This window comes from Macaca mulatta, chromosome 5, assembly GCF_049350105.2.
Source record: "Macaca mulatta isolate MMU2019108-1 chromosome 5, T2T-MMU8v2.0, whole genome shotgun sequence".
In the NCBI taxonomy this organism is placed as follows: domain Eukaryota; kingdom Metazoa; phylum Chordata; class Mammalia; order Primates; family Cercopithecidae; genus Macaca; species Macaca mulatta.
In genome coordinates, this window is record NC_133410.1 from 128,454,579 (window position 1) to 128,468,582 (window position 14,004).

At 36.4% G+C, this 14,004-nt stretch overlaps 1 protein-coding gene across 3 annotated transcripts in view; it reads right to left on the reverse strand.

Moving 5' to 3' along the window:
* Positions 1-14,004, reverse strand: part of PDE5A (phosphodiesterase 5A) — a 129,752-nt gene that overhangs the window by 94,392 nt on the left and 21,356 nt on the right. For all 3 annotated transcript variants that reach the window (XM_001099652.5, XM_001099444.5, XM_001099553.5), the window contains exons 2-3: positions 12,991-13,579; positions 2,817-2,906 (exon numbers count right to left, since the gene is read on the reverse strand). In XM_001099652.5, coding sequence (XP_001099652.2) covers positions 2,817-2,906; positions 12,991-13,579 — 679 coding nt within the window. The remainder of the gene's footprint in view (positions 1-2,816; positions 2,907-12,990; positions 13,580-14,004) is intronic.

Here is a 14,004-nt window from a genome sequence, read left to right on the forward strand (position 1 = left end):
TGAGATTGGGTAATTTATAAAGGAAAGAGGTTTAATTGACATACAGTTCTTCATTGCTGGGGAGGCCCCAGGAAACTTACAATCATGGCAGAAGGCAAAAGAGAAGCAGACACCTTCACAGGGCGGCAGGATAGTGTGAGTACAAGTAGGGGAAATGCCAGAAGCTTATAAAACCATCAGATCTCATGAGACTCACTATCATGAACAGCATGGGGGAAAACGCCCACATGATACAATTACTTCCACCTGGTCCCGCCCTTGATATGTGGGGATTATGGGGATTGTAATTCAAGGTGAGATTTTGGGTGGGGACACAGACAAACCATGTCAGTATGTAAATTATATCTCAATATAGCTGTGTTTTTATTTTTTATTTTTTATTTAATTTAAATCATCCTCACCAGCAGTTATAATGTGGAAGAATGTATATCCTGAGAATACTTTCTGTAGAAGGGGCCATCCTATTCACTTCTTCCTAGTGATTCTGTTGCATTCTCATCAGTTCCCCCAATCCTGATTGTTGGAGAAATTGTTCACACTATCTAGAAGAGAAGCTTAATCAGGGCATAATTCAGGCTGAATCTGTTTGCCAGTACAAAGCTGTTTTGGGGTTCACGATTTTAAAGTACCCTTAATAACTAAAAGCTGAACACTGTCTTCCTAAGTGTACAGAATCATAGTCTGTGGTTTATAACTAGGCCTGCCAAATAAATTTGAGTTGGATTTGAGTTCAGATAAACAACAAATAATTTATTAGTACAATGATGTCCCAAATAACGCATGGGACACAACTTTTTAAAAATTTGATATACCTGGCAACCACATTAGTAACACTATAATCATCAGTCCATGTATGGCCTTTTCAATTTTATATATTCATTCACATACTGAGTTAATTAAACTAATTAATTAATCTCATATTATGTCATTGCTGCAGGCATTTTTAGTTACTACTGCTGGAACTACACTTTTTAAGAAACCATGTGGTAACTCTAAGGCACTGAGAATGACTACTGAAAAGTAACTGACTTAGGGCCTTGTTAATCAAATTGTGATCAGTAGACCCAGGTAATCATCAACTTGGTACTTGTTAAAAAAGAATCTCAGGTTCTACCCAGACCTACTGAATTCAGAATCTGCATTTTTTTTTTTTTTTTTTTTTTTTGTTGAGACAGAGTCTCGCTTTGTCGCCCAGACTGGAGTGCAGAATCTGCATTTTAACAAAATCCCCAGGTGATTCCTATGCACAACACCTAACACTGATTTAGAAAGTTGTGTTTTAGGCAAATTCCCAGGGCAGTGATATGTAGAATGGACTAAAGGGAAATTGACTGCAAGGATAGAAACACCTTACAAGAACTTCAAAATCTGAATTACTTCAAAATCTGAATCATGGTGCATGCAGGTAGCACAAATAAAAACAAAAAAATACTGAAATCAGAAACATTCTAGTGAAAAAAATCAATGGGGTTTGGTAAGAGACTAGATGGAGGAGGGAGAATAAACATCAGAATTTGAATATAAATCAAGTAGAAGCATCAAATACTTCTAATATGATTGACAGTGGTTCTCAACCTTGGCCATACATTGCAGTCATTTGGGAGCTTTAACAAATACTAATACCTGGGTCCCAATCCCTGAGATTCTGATTTAAGGTGAAACCTCGGCATTAGAATTTTTAAATGCTATACCCAGATAACTGGTAAAACATTTCCATGTGTGTCTGTGAGGGTGTTCCCAGAAGAGATTAGCATTTGCATCAGTATACTGAGTGAAAAAGATTCTCCCTCACCAATGTAGGGGGGGAACATCCAATCCATTGAGCGCCCAGACAGAACAAAAAGGCAGAGGAAGAGAATATTCTGCTCTCTCTTCGGAAGCTGGGACATCCATCCTCTCCCTCCTCTGAGACAACAGAACTTCAAATACTCAGATCCTTGGACTCTAGGACTCACACCAGCAAACCTCCCAGTTTCTCAGATCTTCAGCCTCAGACTGAATTACACCAAAGGCTTTCCTGGTTCTCCAGCTTGAAGATGGCGGATTGTGGGACCTCTTGGTCTCCATAATTGCACAAGCTAATTTTCATAAATAAATCCCCTCATATGTCTACATATATCCTATTGATTCTGTTTCTGTGGAGAACCCCAATTAATACAATTGGTAATCTTTTAGACTTTTCCAGTTGGTTGTAATACACAGTCAGGATTGAGAATGCGCAATCGAAATATTCAGTTTAACTGATAATTTATTAACTCTTTTTTTCCAAATAAGTGTAAAATGAAGAGGGAACTCAGTGATAACAGAATCCAAATCTTCTAGTTAGGTGAAATATAAACTAACATATTTTCATTTGCCTGTTAAAATTTCAAATTGAAATTTACATAATTAGAGTTAGCTATGATTTCCATTTTTTCAAAATCTCAATTTGAATGAAATCAGTTAATGACCACTGTAGTTGGATGATCATTTATGAATATTACTCATACTCCTAAAACATAATATGCAATGAATTGATTCTAATCACAGCCATAATTACATATCTTAAGATAGAATAAGGCCTTCAGGAAGAGAGGAGGTAGAATATGACATGCATAAAATTTATTTATAAGTAAATGGCCATAGTAAAGTAATAATCAGAATTAGGCCCTGTAACTAAAAATCTAAATTAAAAAATATCAAGCAGAACATTTAAGAACTTTATAGATAATTTATCACTAAAGCATTATTTCATGTATATGCAAAGTAAATACAAAATATTTTTCAAAAAGAAAAATATTTCCAATGACCTTTTATAAAATGGAAAATTGGCTTACCTCTTCCCTATGATTCTTAATTGGCATACAAAGAATGCTTTGTGTCTTGTAGCCTGTAATTTGGTCAACTTCTGCATTGAACCGAGGATCCTAGTATGGAAAAAGAAATTCAATTTAATGACTGACCTGTTCAAAGATTGATTTGATTTTTCTGATTTATTAGATTAGAGAAATCTAACCTTGGACTTACCTTGTTACTCCGAGTAACAATTTTATTGTTGTGAAAGGCATCATCATGTAAGTACATATTATATTTGACAAAGATACATTTAAGTTGCTGAGCTTTTTTATAAGCAGCTAGTGTTTAAGAGAAAAAAATACAGACTCGAACAAAGGTTCAGAAATAAAGAAAATTCAAAATATTAACCACTTTAGATAGCTGTACTTAAATTCAGGAAAAAGTGGCATCTCTCCACCTCTGTAATATCATCTCACAACCTGATTCTATTGTGCCTCCAGAACAACCTTTTCAATAAATGACTTTACTTCCCTTGTAAGGGCTGTTTTACAGTTCCTCAGTACTTCTATCTCAAGTATTCATAAGAATTTAAATTATACATATATATATATACACACACAATCTGATTGAGTCAGATTGTAAACAATCCTTTAATCTTTTGAATTTCCCCTTTTACAAGGCACATTATACACATCCAATAATCATAAAGGATTTTTGAGGTGTTAAATTTCTAAGTATGAATTAAAGAAATAAAGGTTAAGTTTAATTGTCCATTACACTTTAGATTGGGAAGATCTAAAATTAGGCTGTAAACTCTATGAGGGTTTTTTCTTTTTCTTTTTTTTGTTCATTACTGTATTCCTAGCACAGGAACTTAATCAAAAGCATGTGTTAAATCAATGAAGGAATTCATTAACAAATAATACCACGGTTATCAAATGATATCATTTTTACCTTACCATATAGTTTAAAGCAAATCTTGTCAGTAAAGGGAAAACCGAAGTAGAGGAAATCAATAGCTACAACTAACATGAGGTAAGAGTGGAATGGAAACAAGCATTCCAGGACATAAACATCTGAATGAGTGCTGTTCCCTTCAAAGCGATAGCCTTGGGGAGTTACATACTCAATCTAATAATAGCATCACTGCTCCAAAAACTACGCAGTTGGAATTCCCTTCAGAGAATATGGAATATCTACACTGGAAAAGCTCATCTTCTGATGAGCTTTGAAGGTCATTTCTTTTTTAAAAAATAAAAAATAAATTAGTCACAGTAAAGCCGTGAATGAAGTAAGTGATTACACTAGATTCCATCAATTGGGGTCAGAAATGAGGCCAATTTTCTCCTGAGAGGGCCCAACTTAGCTTAAAGATAATTTCAAAAGAAAAGCTATAAAATGGTGAAAAATCAGCATAAATATTTTATATTATAAACACTACTACATTTTTGCTTTTTCTGCAAACATGCTCAAAGTTATATGAATTGAGATGCAAAGAAAATCCTTAGCTGAATCTTCCTAATAAAATTCTTATTTTATCTTTAGATATTGTCTAAAGAAAGCAGACAAGATAATGATGTTGATGAATTAAAGAAGTGAAAAATTATTGACATATAGTGAATTGTTTTACAAACCAATAAGTAAAACATGAATAAAAATACATCCTCAGTTTTACTTTGTTAATAAACATTTGAATTATGAGACAATTTATAAAGCAGATTTAACCCAACTACCTAATCAAAGCAGTAGAGTTTGACAGATTAAAATTAGTAGGACTTTCACATCATTTTTGTGTCTACTGTTAGTTTAAAATCAACAGCAGTTCTGAATTTCACTCTCCAGTGAAGTGGGTGGGAATAAATACATCCTTCAAATTTCATTTGAGGTGAAGTTCCAAACTCCTGGCATCTCAAGGAGTTTTCCTTTAATAATAATGTACTCAGTGCAAAGACAATATACGTAAAGGAGTTCTAACCCCTCTAGGTCCAGTAAACACCAAAGAAAAAAATGGAACACTACAATCATTGTGATTATTCCTTTCACCATTTGTTTATAAGAACATGACAGTATGAAAGAACACAAGCCTTGGATGTCCACTTGCCATAACAATGTATCAGGTACCAGAATTCCTTCCTGCTGAAGACAACTATAAGACTAGACAAAATACAAGACAACAAAGCCATGGGCAGAGCAAAGAGAAAGACAACATACGTCATTGCCGTTCAACATTCTGGCTTTCTGCCTGAGGGCATTTTCCTACTTTAGAGAAGGCAGGTGCTACCCAATGAGGGCAACACTTTGAAACAGAACTGAATGGAGCTCCAAACTTCTGAAGTGGTTGGAAAGTGTAAAGCACAGGGGCTGTGCTGGGGGGTTGGAAGGAAGATGGTTTGGAAGCGGTGACCAAAAGATACTGAGTTTCTAGTCACTTTGGGCAGGTATAGTGCAAAAACCCTAAAGGACTAGCAAAAATTACCTGCTGAAGGCTAAAAACTGAATGTGACATCAATTAGTGAAGTGTTTGGAGACAATGGAGTTCCAGCCCAGCCAGAGTAGAGAATTCATTCAGCAGCTCAGGCATTGAGACAGGGAAAGACCACTCCTTAGGAGTAAGAACTATACCATATAGTTGTGGGTATTCCCTAAGACTAAATTCAAAACTAGAATAGATCCACTCTAACAAATAATAAGACCAAGCCTGACAGGATCAAAATAATCTGCCAGTAATTTTACTGCCTGCCCGAACAAATCTCATCCCTTTTTTAAAGGAAGAGGATATAATCCAAATGTAGTGAAACAGACTATGATCAGCAGACAATACAAAAATCACCACATATGTAAAGAAACAGGAAAATGAAACCCATAGTAAATAGAAAAAGTAGTCAATAAAAAATGACCCCAAGATGATTCACATGTTGGACTTCACAGATAAGGACATTAAAGCAGCTATTAAAAATTAATGCAGGGATTTAAAGAAAAATATAGTAGTAACTTATTTGCAGAGATGGGAATCTCTTCAAGGAAAGAAAAAACTATTAAAATAGTCAAATGAAAATTCTAGAACTGAAAAGTATAGTGTATAAAACACCAAGTTCATTAATACATTTAACAGCCCACTGAAAACAGCTGAAGAGTCAGTGATCCTGAAGACAGATCAACAGAAAGTTGATCAACAGAAGGATTGAAAGGAAAAAGAAAACAAACCATAAAACATTAACAAAGTTTCAGTGTCTTTTAGGATACTATCAAGTGCGTGTGTATACACACACACAAACACACACACACACACACAATTTGGGGTCCCAAAGATAATGAAGCTGAAAAATATTTAAAGATTTATAAAGAAAAATTTCCCAAATTGATGAAAAATTTAAGCTTACACACATGGTGTGAAAATGATATGTAGGGTGAAACATATAAGTTGAAAACGATACAAAGGATGGCTGACCTCTCCTGAGAAAAATGAAGACAAGGAAAAAATGAGAAAACTCTTTTTTAAAATATTGAAAGAAAACTACTATCAACTGATAGTGGTTCATCTATCCAGTGAAAATATCCTTCAAGAATATAGGAAAAATGAAGGCATTTTCATATAAACTAAAACTGACAGTATTTGTCAGCACTGTATGTACTATAAGAAGTGCGAAAGGAAATTCTGTAGTCTAAAGAGAAAGATACTAAAATCTAGAAAGAGCTAGAAACGTGGCTTGGACACATGAGTGTATATATATATATATATATATATAGAATAAGGAAGCCTAGTCTTTCATTTTTGGAGAACGAAACACCCAACAGAAGATAAAAAGAAGAAAAATAATGCATCTTTAGTTATCAGATGAAATTGGAAGTATCAGTATGAATTCAATTGTTTTTACTATAATAAGTAGATAGATAAATAAATATAGATGTATATGTATATTTATATGTTATTTTCCTAGCTCTGTCTGCTAATATACCAGCAGAAATGAGCGCATCTAGTGCCTTAATTTTGGTTTCTTAATACCATTCCCCCCACTAAAAGAAACCAGGGCTTCTTGGGAAAAAAGAATGATTCTAGGGCTAGGGCAGGGAAAGTGTAAGATAGGCCTCAAACATTCTGATTAGCCAGAAAGTGAAAAAAATGCCCCAAAAGTAATGAGGACATAACAAAAATACACAGGACTCAGCAAATTTGTTATAATTGGAGCATCAGCATAAAGATAATAAAAATATAATTGACTAAATAAAATATTAAACCATGAGTCCATAATGATGTGAATGCATGAATGAAGGAGAAGGCAAAACTCTCCCTTACATTAGAATTTCAGCTAACAAATATAAGAGGTATGATGGGGTTGGAAAATCAGTGGATGCTAAAACTGGTCAGTAGGTTGATGAACAGAGTATTTACACAGTCTCAAAGCATCTGCCCGTATGATACTTATTAATTACAATGGGAAAAACTATCGGAGAAACCTGGTGGATATCACTTTTAAAAAGTTATCAAATTTAACATCATCAACACTTACGTCACATAAATATGCCTCCTTATAAGATACATTAAGAAGGTGTGTGGTATAATTAAACATGTTTCTGATCTTTGTTCCCAGTTCCTGACACAGACCTCCTAAAGGCCACGGAATTTCTTGAGTGATGCTAGTGTAATTCCATATTTGCAACAAGCCCTTTTCAACCATACCCGAATTCACACTAATGAGGTGAGCCCTAGAAGGCTTCAGGATTAGGGGTGGGAACCAGAAAACCCAACCTTGTGATTAGAGGTTTAAAACTTCCAGTCCCACTCCCAACCTCTGGAGAGGGGAGACCGGCTGGAGATTGAATCCACTCACCAATGACCAGTAATATAATCAATTACACCTACATAATAAAGCCTCAATTAAAAAGTTCAGAACAAGGAGGTTTAGGGGAGCTTCTGGTGAACATACTGATGTGCTGGGATGCTGGCATCCTGGAGAAGGCACAGAAGCTCTGCGCACCACCCCACCCGCCACCACCTCCCATACCTTGCTCTATGCATCTCTTCCATTTGGCTGCTCCTGAGTTGTATGTAACCTTTTAATAAAACTGTAGTCATAAGTGTAGTGCTTTCTTGAGTTCTGTGAGTCATTCTATCTAATTACTGAACCTAAGCGGGGGTCACTAGAACCCTTGAATTGGTAGTCAGTCTGGAAGAAGTGTGGCAGCCTAGGGATCCCACTTGTGGCTGACGTCTAAAGCTGGGGCAGGCTTGTGGGATTGAGCCCTTAACATGCAGGGTCAGTGCTAACTCCATGAAGTTAAGAATCAGAACTGAATTGGGTTGAATTGGGTTGCAGTGTCAAAGAACAGGAGAATTAATTAGTTGTTGCTTAGTTAAGGTGTCAATATTAACATATATGGTATTCCAGCTAAAAGGGCCTAGCTTGAATCTATTTGTGAAGGACATTCTACAAAATAACAGGCCTGTACCCTTCAACAATGTCTAAATTTAAAAAGATAAAGAAATGCTGAGAAACTGTTTCAAACGGAGAGGAGACTAAAGAGACATTACAACTATGTGCAATATGGGATCCTGAATAATATCCTGGATTGGGGAAAAATAACTCTAAAGCTTATTAATGGGATGGGACAACTGATGAAATTTTGACTGTAGACTGCTAATAGTCTTGTATCAGATTAGATAATAGTATTGTATCAATATAAAATTTCCTGATTTTGATAATTTTATTATGACTGGGTTAGAGAATATTCTTATTAGAAAATATACACTGAACTATTTAGTAAAAACATATCTTTAGCTTATTAAATCATTCAGAAATAATAAGCATATATTACTTATATGCATTATCGAGCGAAAGAGAGGAAACGATAAAGCAAATGGGGGAAAAAAATAACTGGAGAATCTGGGTAAAGGGTATATGGTAGTTTCTTATACTGGTCTTGCAACTTTTCTGTGAGTTTAAAATTATACCAAAATAAAAATAACAGAAAATTTAAAAAAGGAAACAACACAGATGACTTGACGAATTATAAGGCTGGTTTTCTTCCACAGAGTGGAATTTTTAAGACAATGCCTGAAACATTGAACAAGCATAGACACAGCAGTTCCCAAACTGTGTTTCCAGTGGCACAGTTACACCTTGATTAGGAGGTTTGTCTAAATTACAACAATTGCTAGGGGTTTTCTTTTTCTTCTAAAATTCATCTGGAAATAATCATCTGAAATTCAGTTGAAACAGTTTGTATTTCTTTAGAAAAATATATTGATAAATAGTTGAAGTAGAAAGTGAGTCCCGCATGGTGAGAGAAGGTGAAAATTTGTTTCTCTGGAGAAAAAAAAAATGAAAGGGAAAGATGAAGTGGGGAAGGAAGGAATAATAGCTACATGGTCATAGCCACATAAGTGGCAATTTGACCCTTCCCTAAAACCCTCCAAGTTTTCTCTCTAGAAATCATGGTTCACATGGAGTGTCTGTCCTGGAGTGGAAACAGCACATGAGTCTGAGTTTTGACTTGGGAGAAGGAGAGATGTTTTGACAATGTAAATCCTTAAGGCATAGAAATCATGGGAAGGTTTAAGACTTCCTTGGGACATGGAACGGGGTTCAGGGCAATCCTGTGTAGTTACTGGATGTTATCTGGTTTTCCTATAAAAGGAAAATACCAAGCACATTTATTTAGTAGTTCTGATTATACATCTTACTATTATTAGCTTCTTAGTATAAGTGTGAATATTTTATTAATAAATGTGTTAATATCTCCTTGTTATTCATAAATGCCGTGCCAAGCCGGTTGCAGTGGCATGCACCTGTAGTCCCACCTACTCAGGACCATAGCCCACTTCTCGTGCAGTTGAAGTGAGTGGATCACCTAATCCAGGACTCCAACCTGAAAAACACAGTGAGACTTCGGCTTAAAATAACTAAATAAATAAATACATACATATATGGTGTGGCACATTCAGGGTAGTTGCATGATGGTGGGCTGATGCATGAGACCATTTGTGACTGAACATCAATGTATGTGTAGCATTTACCAACTAATCTTTTCATTGGTATTTATGGTCTACATGAGAATCACTGGTCTGAGTAGTGGATCTTGTCTTGTATTTTAAATATATGAATATGTTATCTTATCACTAATAAAACAATAGAATTTTTCAAATTTATAACACTTAATATCATTTTCTGTTACAAAGTTTCAAAAGTGAACTACATATACGTCATTTCTTATAATTAACTTTATGAGACTTTTAAAAAAATTCTCAGCATCAATCTGAGTGTTATTCTGTTTCACAGACACCTCTCTTGGTTTCCCACGGTGACATTACATCCTTTAAAGTGGTCTATGGTCAAATAAGCTTAAGAAATACTGCCATACAGTGTCATTTTTACAGATGCATGCTTAAAGAGCTAGGACTCAGAAAACATTAGAATATATTTTCATATCCTGACTACTTTCAAAAAACACAGTATTTTAATTATTCAAATTATGGATGGTGCTTAGTAATAAATTATCCATTAGCCAACTGACTTCCACTGCTAATACCAATATAAATTAGATCGCAATGTAAATTAGATCACACATCAACCTCCACAAGTTCTAATGAAATTCTTGGGACATGAAATAACTCCTGCAAGGCTACCATAAATACAGATCAAGGGTACCAAAGCTGAAGTAGCAACATGAGAAATCCACAGGCTAAGAGGCATCACCCCAGGAGCCATGCAAATCAAGGACATTAGCTGTTTTAAACAATAGTACAAGAATTAAATCATTATCAAATGCCAAACAGAAAAGATATTGTCAAAACTTTGAAGATGGTAGGCAGATTAAATAAAATGCATGTAAGTGACGAATTCGCAGGGCTGGAGACATTTAGGACCATGAAGACAAATAAAGGCTTTCTCAACAAAGCTGGAGAATATTTACGATCCTACTGTACTCATGGGACCATAGTGCCATTGAAAAGTGGATACCCAGCTGTCACTTAAGACAGGAAGGGGATTCTGCAAACTTGGCAGCAATCCTTCAGCTGTGTCCTTAATACCCTTCTTGGAATCTGCTACAGTGTGAAGTTACTATGGAGCTCAAAGAGGTCATGGAGATATTCTATGAAGACTAGTAAATTTTTCCAAGAGAATCAAAATTGAATGCATTGCTTATACAGAATGGATTCTGAAGAAACATTTCAGGACTTAACCTAGATGAACTATCACACCCCAAATCCCGGCCTTCGGTATTACCCACTAGTAGTACCATTATTCATTTACCGAACTTCAAAACCTGGTCATCTTCAATTCCTCTTTCCCCTTCACTTGCATCTCCTATTAGCTGCCAAGTTCAGCAGATTCTATTAGGTTGGTGCAAAAGTAATCATGGTTTTGCCATTTAAAGTAATGCCAATTACTTTTGCACCAACCTAATACTTCTTCATCTGAAATCCATTCCTTCCTTTTGATCTTTAAGGTCAGGGTCCTTGTTAAGGTCCTTACTTCCTCATACTTAGACTATTAAGATAATCTTCTATCCTCCCAACTTGTAGCATTTCCCCCTCTAATTCATTTTATGACTACTGTAAAATTAATCCTTCCAAAGCATAATTTAAATCACACTCGTTCCCCTTTCAAAACATCTTCAGTTACTCCTCATGTTTCTAAACCAAATATATATTCCTCAGCTTGGCATTCAAGATCTCAGTAATTTCCTGGCTGTGCTCCCACAGCTCCTTCATGTCCAGATTCTTATCTACACATTTACATGGTCCTACTTTCCTATCTCTTCTAACTTCTCTTTACCTCTGGATCTCACCATGCACAAATCTCAATTTATTCAATTTATTCAAATTTTCCAGGATCTGTATCAGACATTGCTCCCTCAGAGAAATCTTCCTCTGGCCGGGTGCGGTGGCTCATGCCTGTAATCCCAGCACTTTGGGAGGCTGAGACGGGAGGATCACCTGAGGTCAGGAGTTCGAGACCAGCCTGGCCAACATGGTGAAACTCCATCTCTACTAAAAATACAAAAATTAGCTGGGCGTGGTGGCAGATGTCTGTAATCCCAGCTACTCGGGAGGCTGAGATAGAAGAATCGCTTGAATCTGGGAGGCAAAGGTTGTAGTGAGTCGAGATTGCGTCACTGCACTCCAGCCTGGGTAGCAGAGTGAGACTCCATCTCCAAAAAAAAAAAAAAAAAAAAAAAATCTTCCTCCATCTTTCCCACTAGATGTCCTATCCTGCTTCTCTGAACCTTATCACATTTTTCTTGGCATCTGTTATGACCTACTCTCTATGCTATTTATCTATTGCATGTACTATTATTTTAATTCAACCAATATTTAGTAAGCCCTATGTGCCAGGCACTATAAGGCACCAGGAACACAATAAAACAGCTATGACTCTCTGAATTAAATGAATTGAGCCAGAATTACTACTGAATCTTTATAGTGTACCACACAGTAGAAAGCTAGAACAATTGTTCTATCAAGATGCTGTAAGATACCTCATAAACATATAAAGTGCCATTCAGTTAAGATGTTTGGTTTTAAAACTGAAATTCCATTAATAAAAGGGATTATTTTAAATGGGAAATTTGAAGAATCTTACAGTGTAACCTTTAAGCCCTTAATTAAAGACTTGTGCATAGGTATAGCAAAAGGTGAAGAAATAACAAATCTTTCCATTGAAAACTTTTAGAGCAAAAATTTCCACTTTTTTGAAGATATCTGTAAGTTTATCTGTTTAAAAAATGAAAGAGAGGATAGAAGGAAAGAAAACCAGACTTTGGTATCAATGGGACTTTGAATGAATATGATTAATTGGATGAATGAATGAAAAGAGACTATAAGTTCTTTTTGTTGTTGTTTTTGCACCTATCATTTTAGAATCTCAGGAAAATTCTAAGAGGTTCATGTGGGGATAACATAGATGGGGATATGCATAGTGATCAGATAAAAAGATGGGAGAATATAACCATGAGATGAGCTATATTAAATTATCATTAAGGAGAAAAACAAGATGAGATTTCCTTAAGGCTCATGTCCTCAGCTGAACCACCAGTGAAGAAACTCTGGCAATTAAAGATGGGAAAATTCTTAGTCTACATTCCAGTTTTAAATAAGTATGCAAATTATTACATCTCAGTTTCAAATACCCCCACCATTCATGATTGCTATCCAATGCCCCAGCCATAGTACCCTCCCCAGCACCTGTCCTGCTCTCAGGGTCCCCTGTTTACCTCATATGCATCTTTGATGTTCAAGGGCTCACCAAGTGCTGCTACATGTCCCACAATGCCTTTGTTCCATTCTAAGCGGATACAGTTATTTGAAGCTTCTTCCAGTGTTGAACCTTCAGCAACATCAAAGAGGCGGCTGATAAGAAACTTGTCGTTGGAGCTGTCTTCACAGACAAGGAACAGGGAATAGCGGTCAGCGGAGATGAGTCCATGGATATGTAAGAAAATTTTGTGACATAAGGCTGTGACATCCAAATGGCTAGAAATATCCTTCACTAATTCCAAGAGTCTTGAGCACTGGTCCCCTTCATCATGATCAAACCTTGGAGGGGTTAGAGGCATCTGTTCCTTCTTTTCTGAGTCAGAGAGGAAGCTCACAGTTCCCTCAGAATCCTTGACAACAATGGGTCTAAGAGGCCGGTCAAATTCAGAGGCAGAGATTTTCCTCGTTGGTGTTCCAGGGGCACTGTTATCTGCACGAGGGCTCTGCTGCAAGGGACAAGAGCAAGATTCCGTGTGGCCTCTGATACCTTCCTTGCACACAGGGATGGTGTGAACTCTCTCAGCAAACCAAGCATTGACCATTTCTCTGCAGAACAGAACGTGCAGACACATTAGATACTTGAAGAGAAAGGGTGCTATGCCTGAAAGCTCCTAAACATCTTCTCATGGTAAACTGACGAGACAATAATTTGATATGTCATAGAAAATAAAAACAAGATGGTTTACTTAAGACATATTATTTTGGCCAGGAACAGTTGTTCACACCTGTAATTCCACCATCTTGGGAGGCTGAGGTGGGAGGATTGCATGAGGCCAGGAGTTGGAGACCAACCTGGGCAACTAAGTGAGACCCTGTCTCTAGAAAAAATCTAAAAATTAGCTGGGCATGACAGCATGTGCCTATGACCCTAACTACTCGGGAGACTGAGGCAGGAGGGTTGCTTAAGCCCAGGAGTTCGAGGCTGTAGTGAGGTATGATCACACCACTGCACCACTGCACTTCAGCCTGGG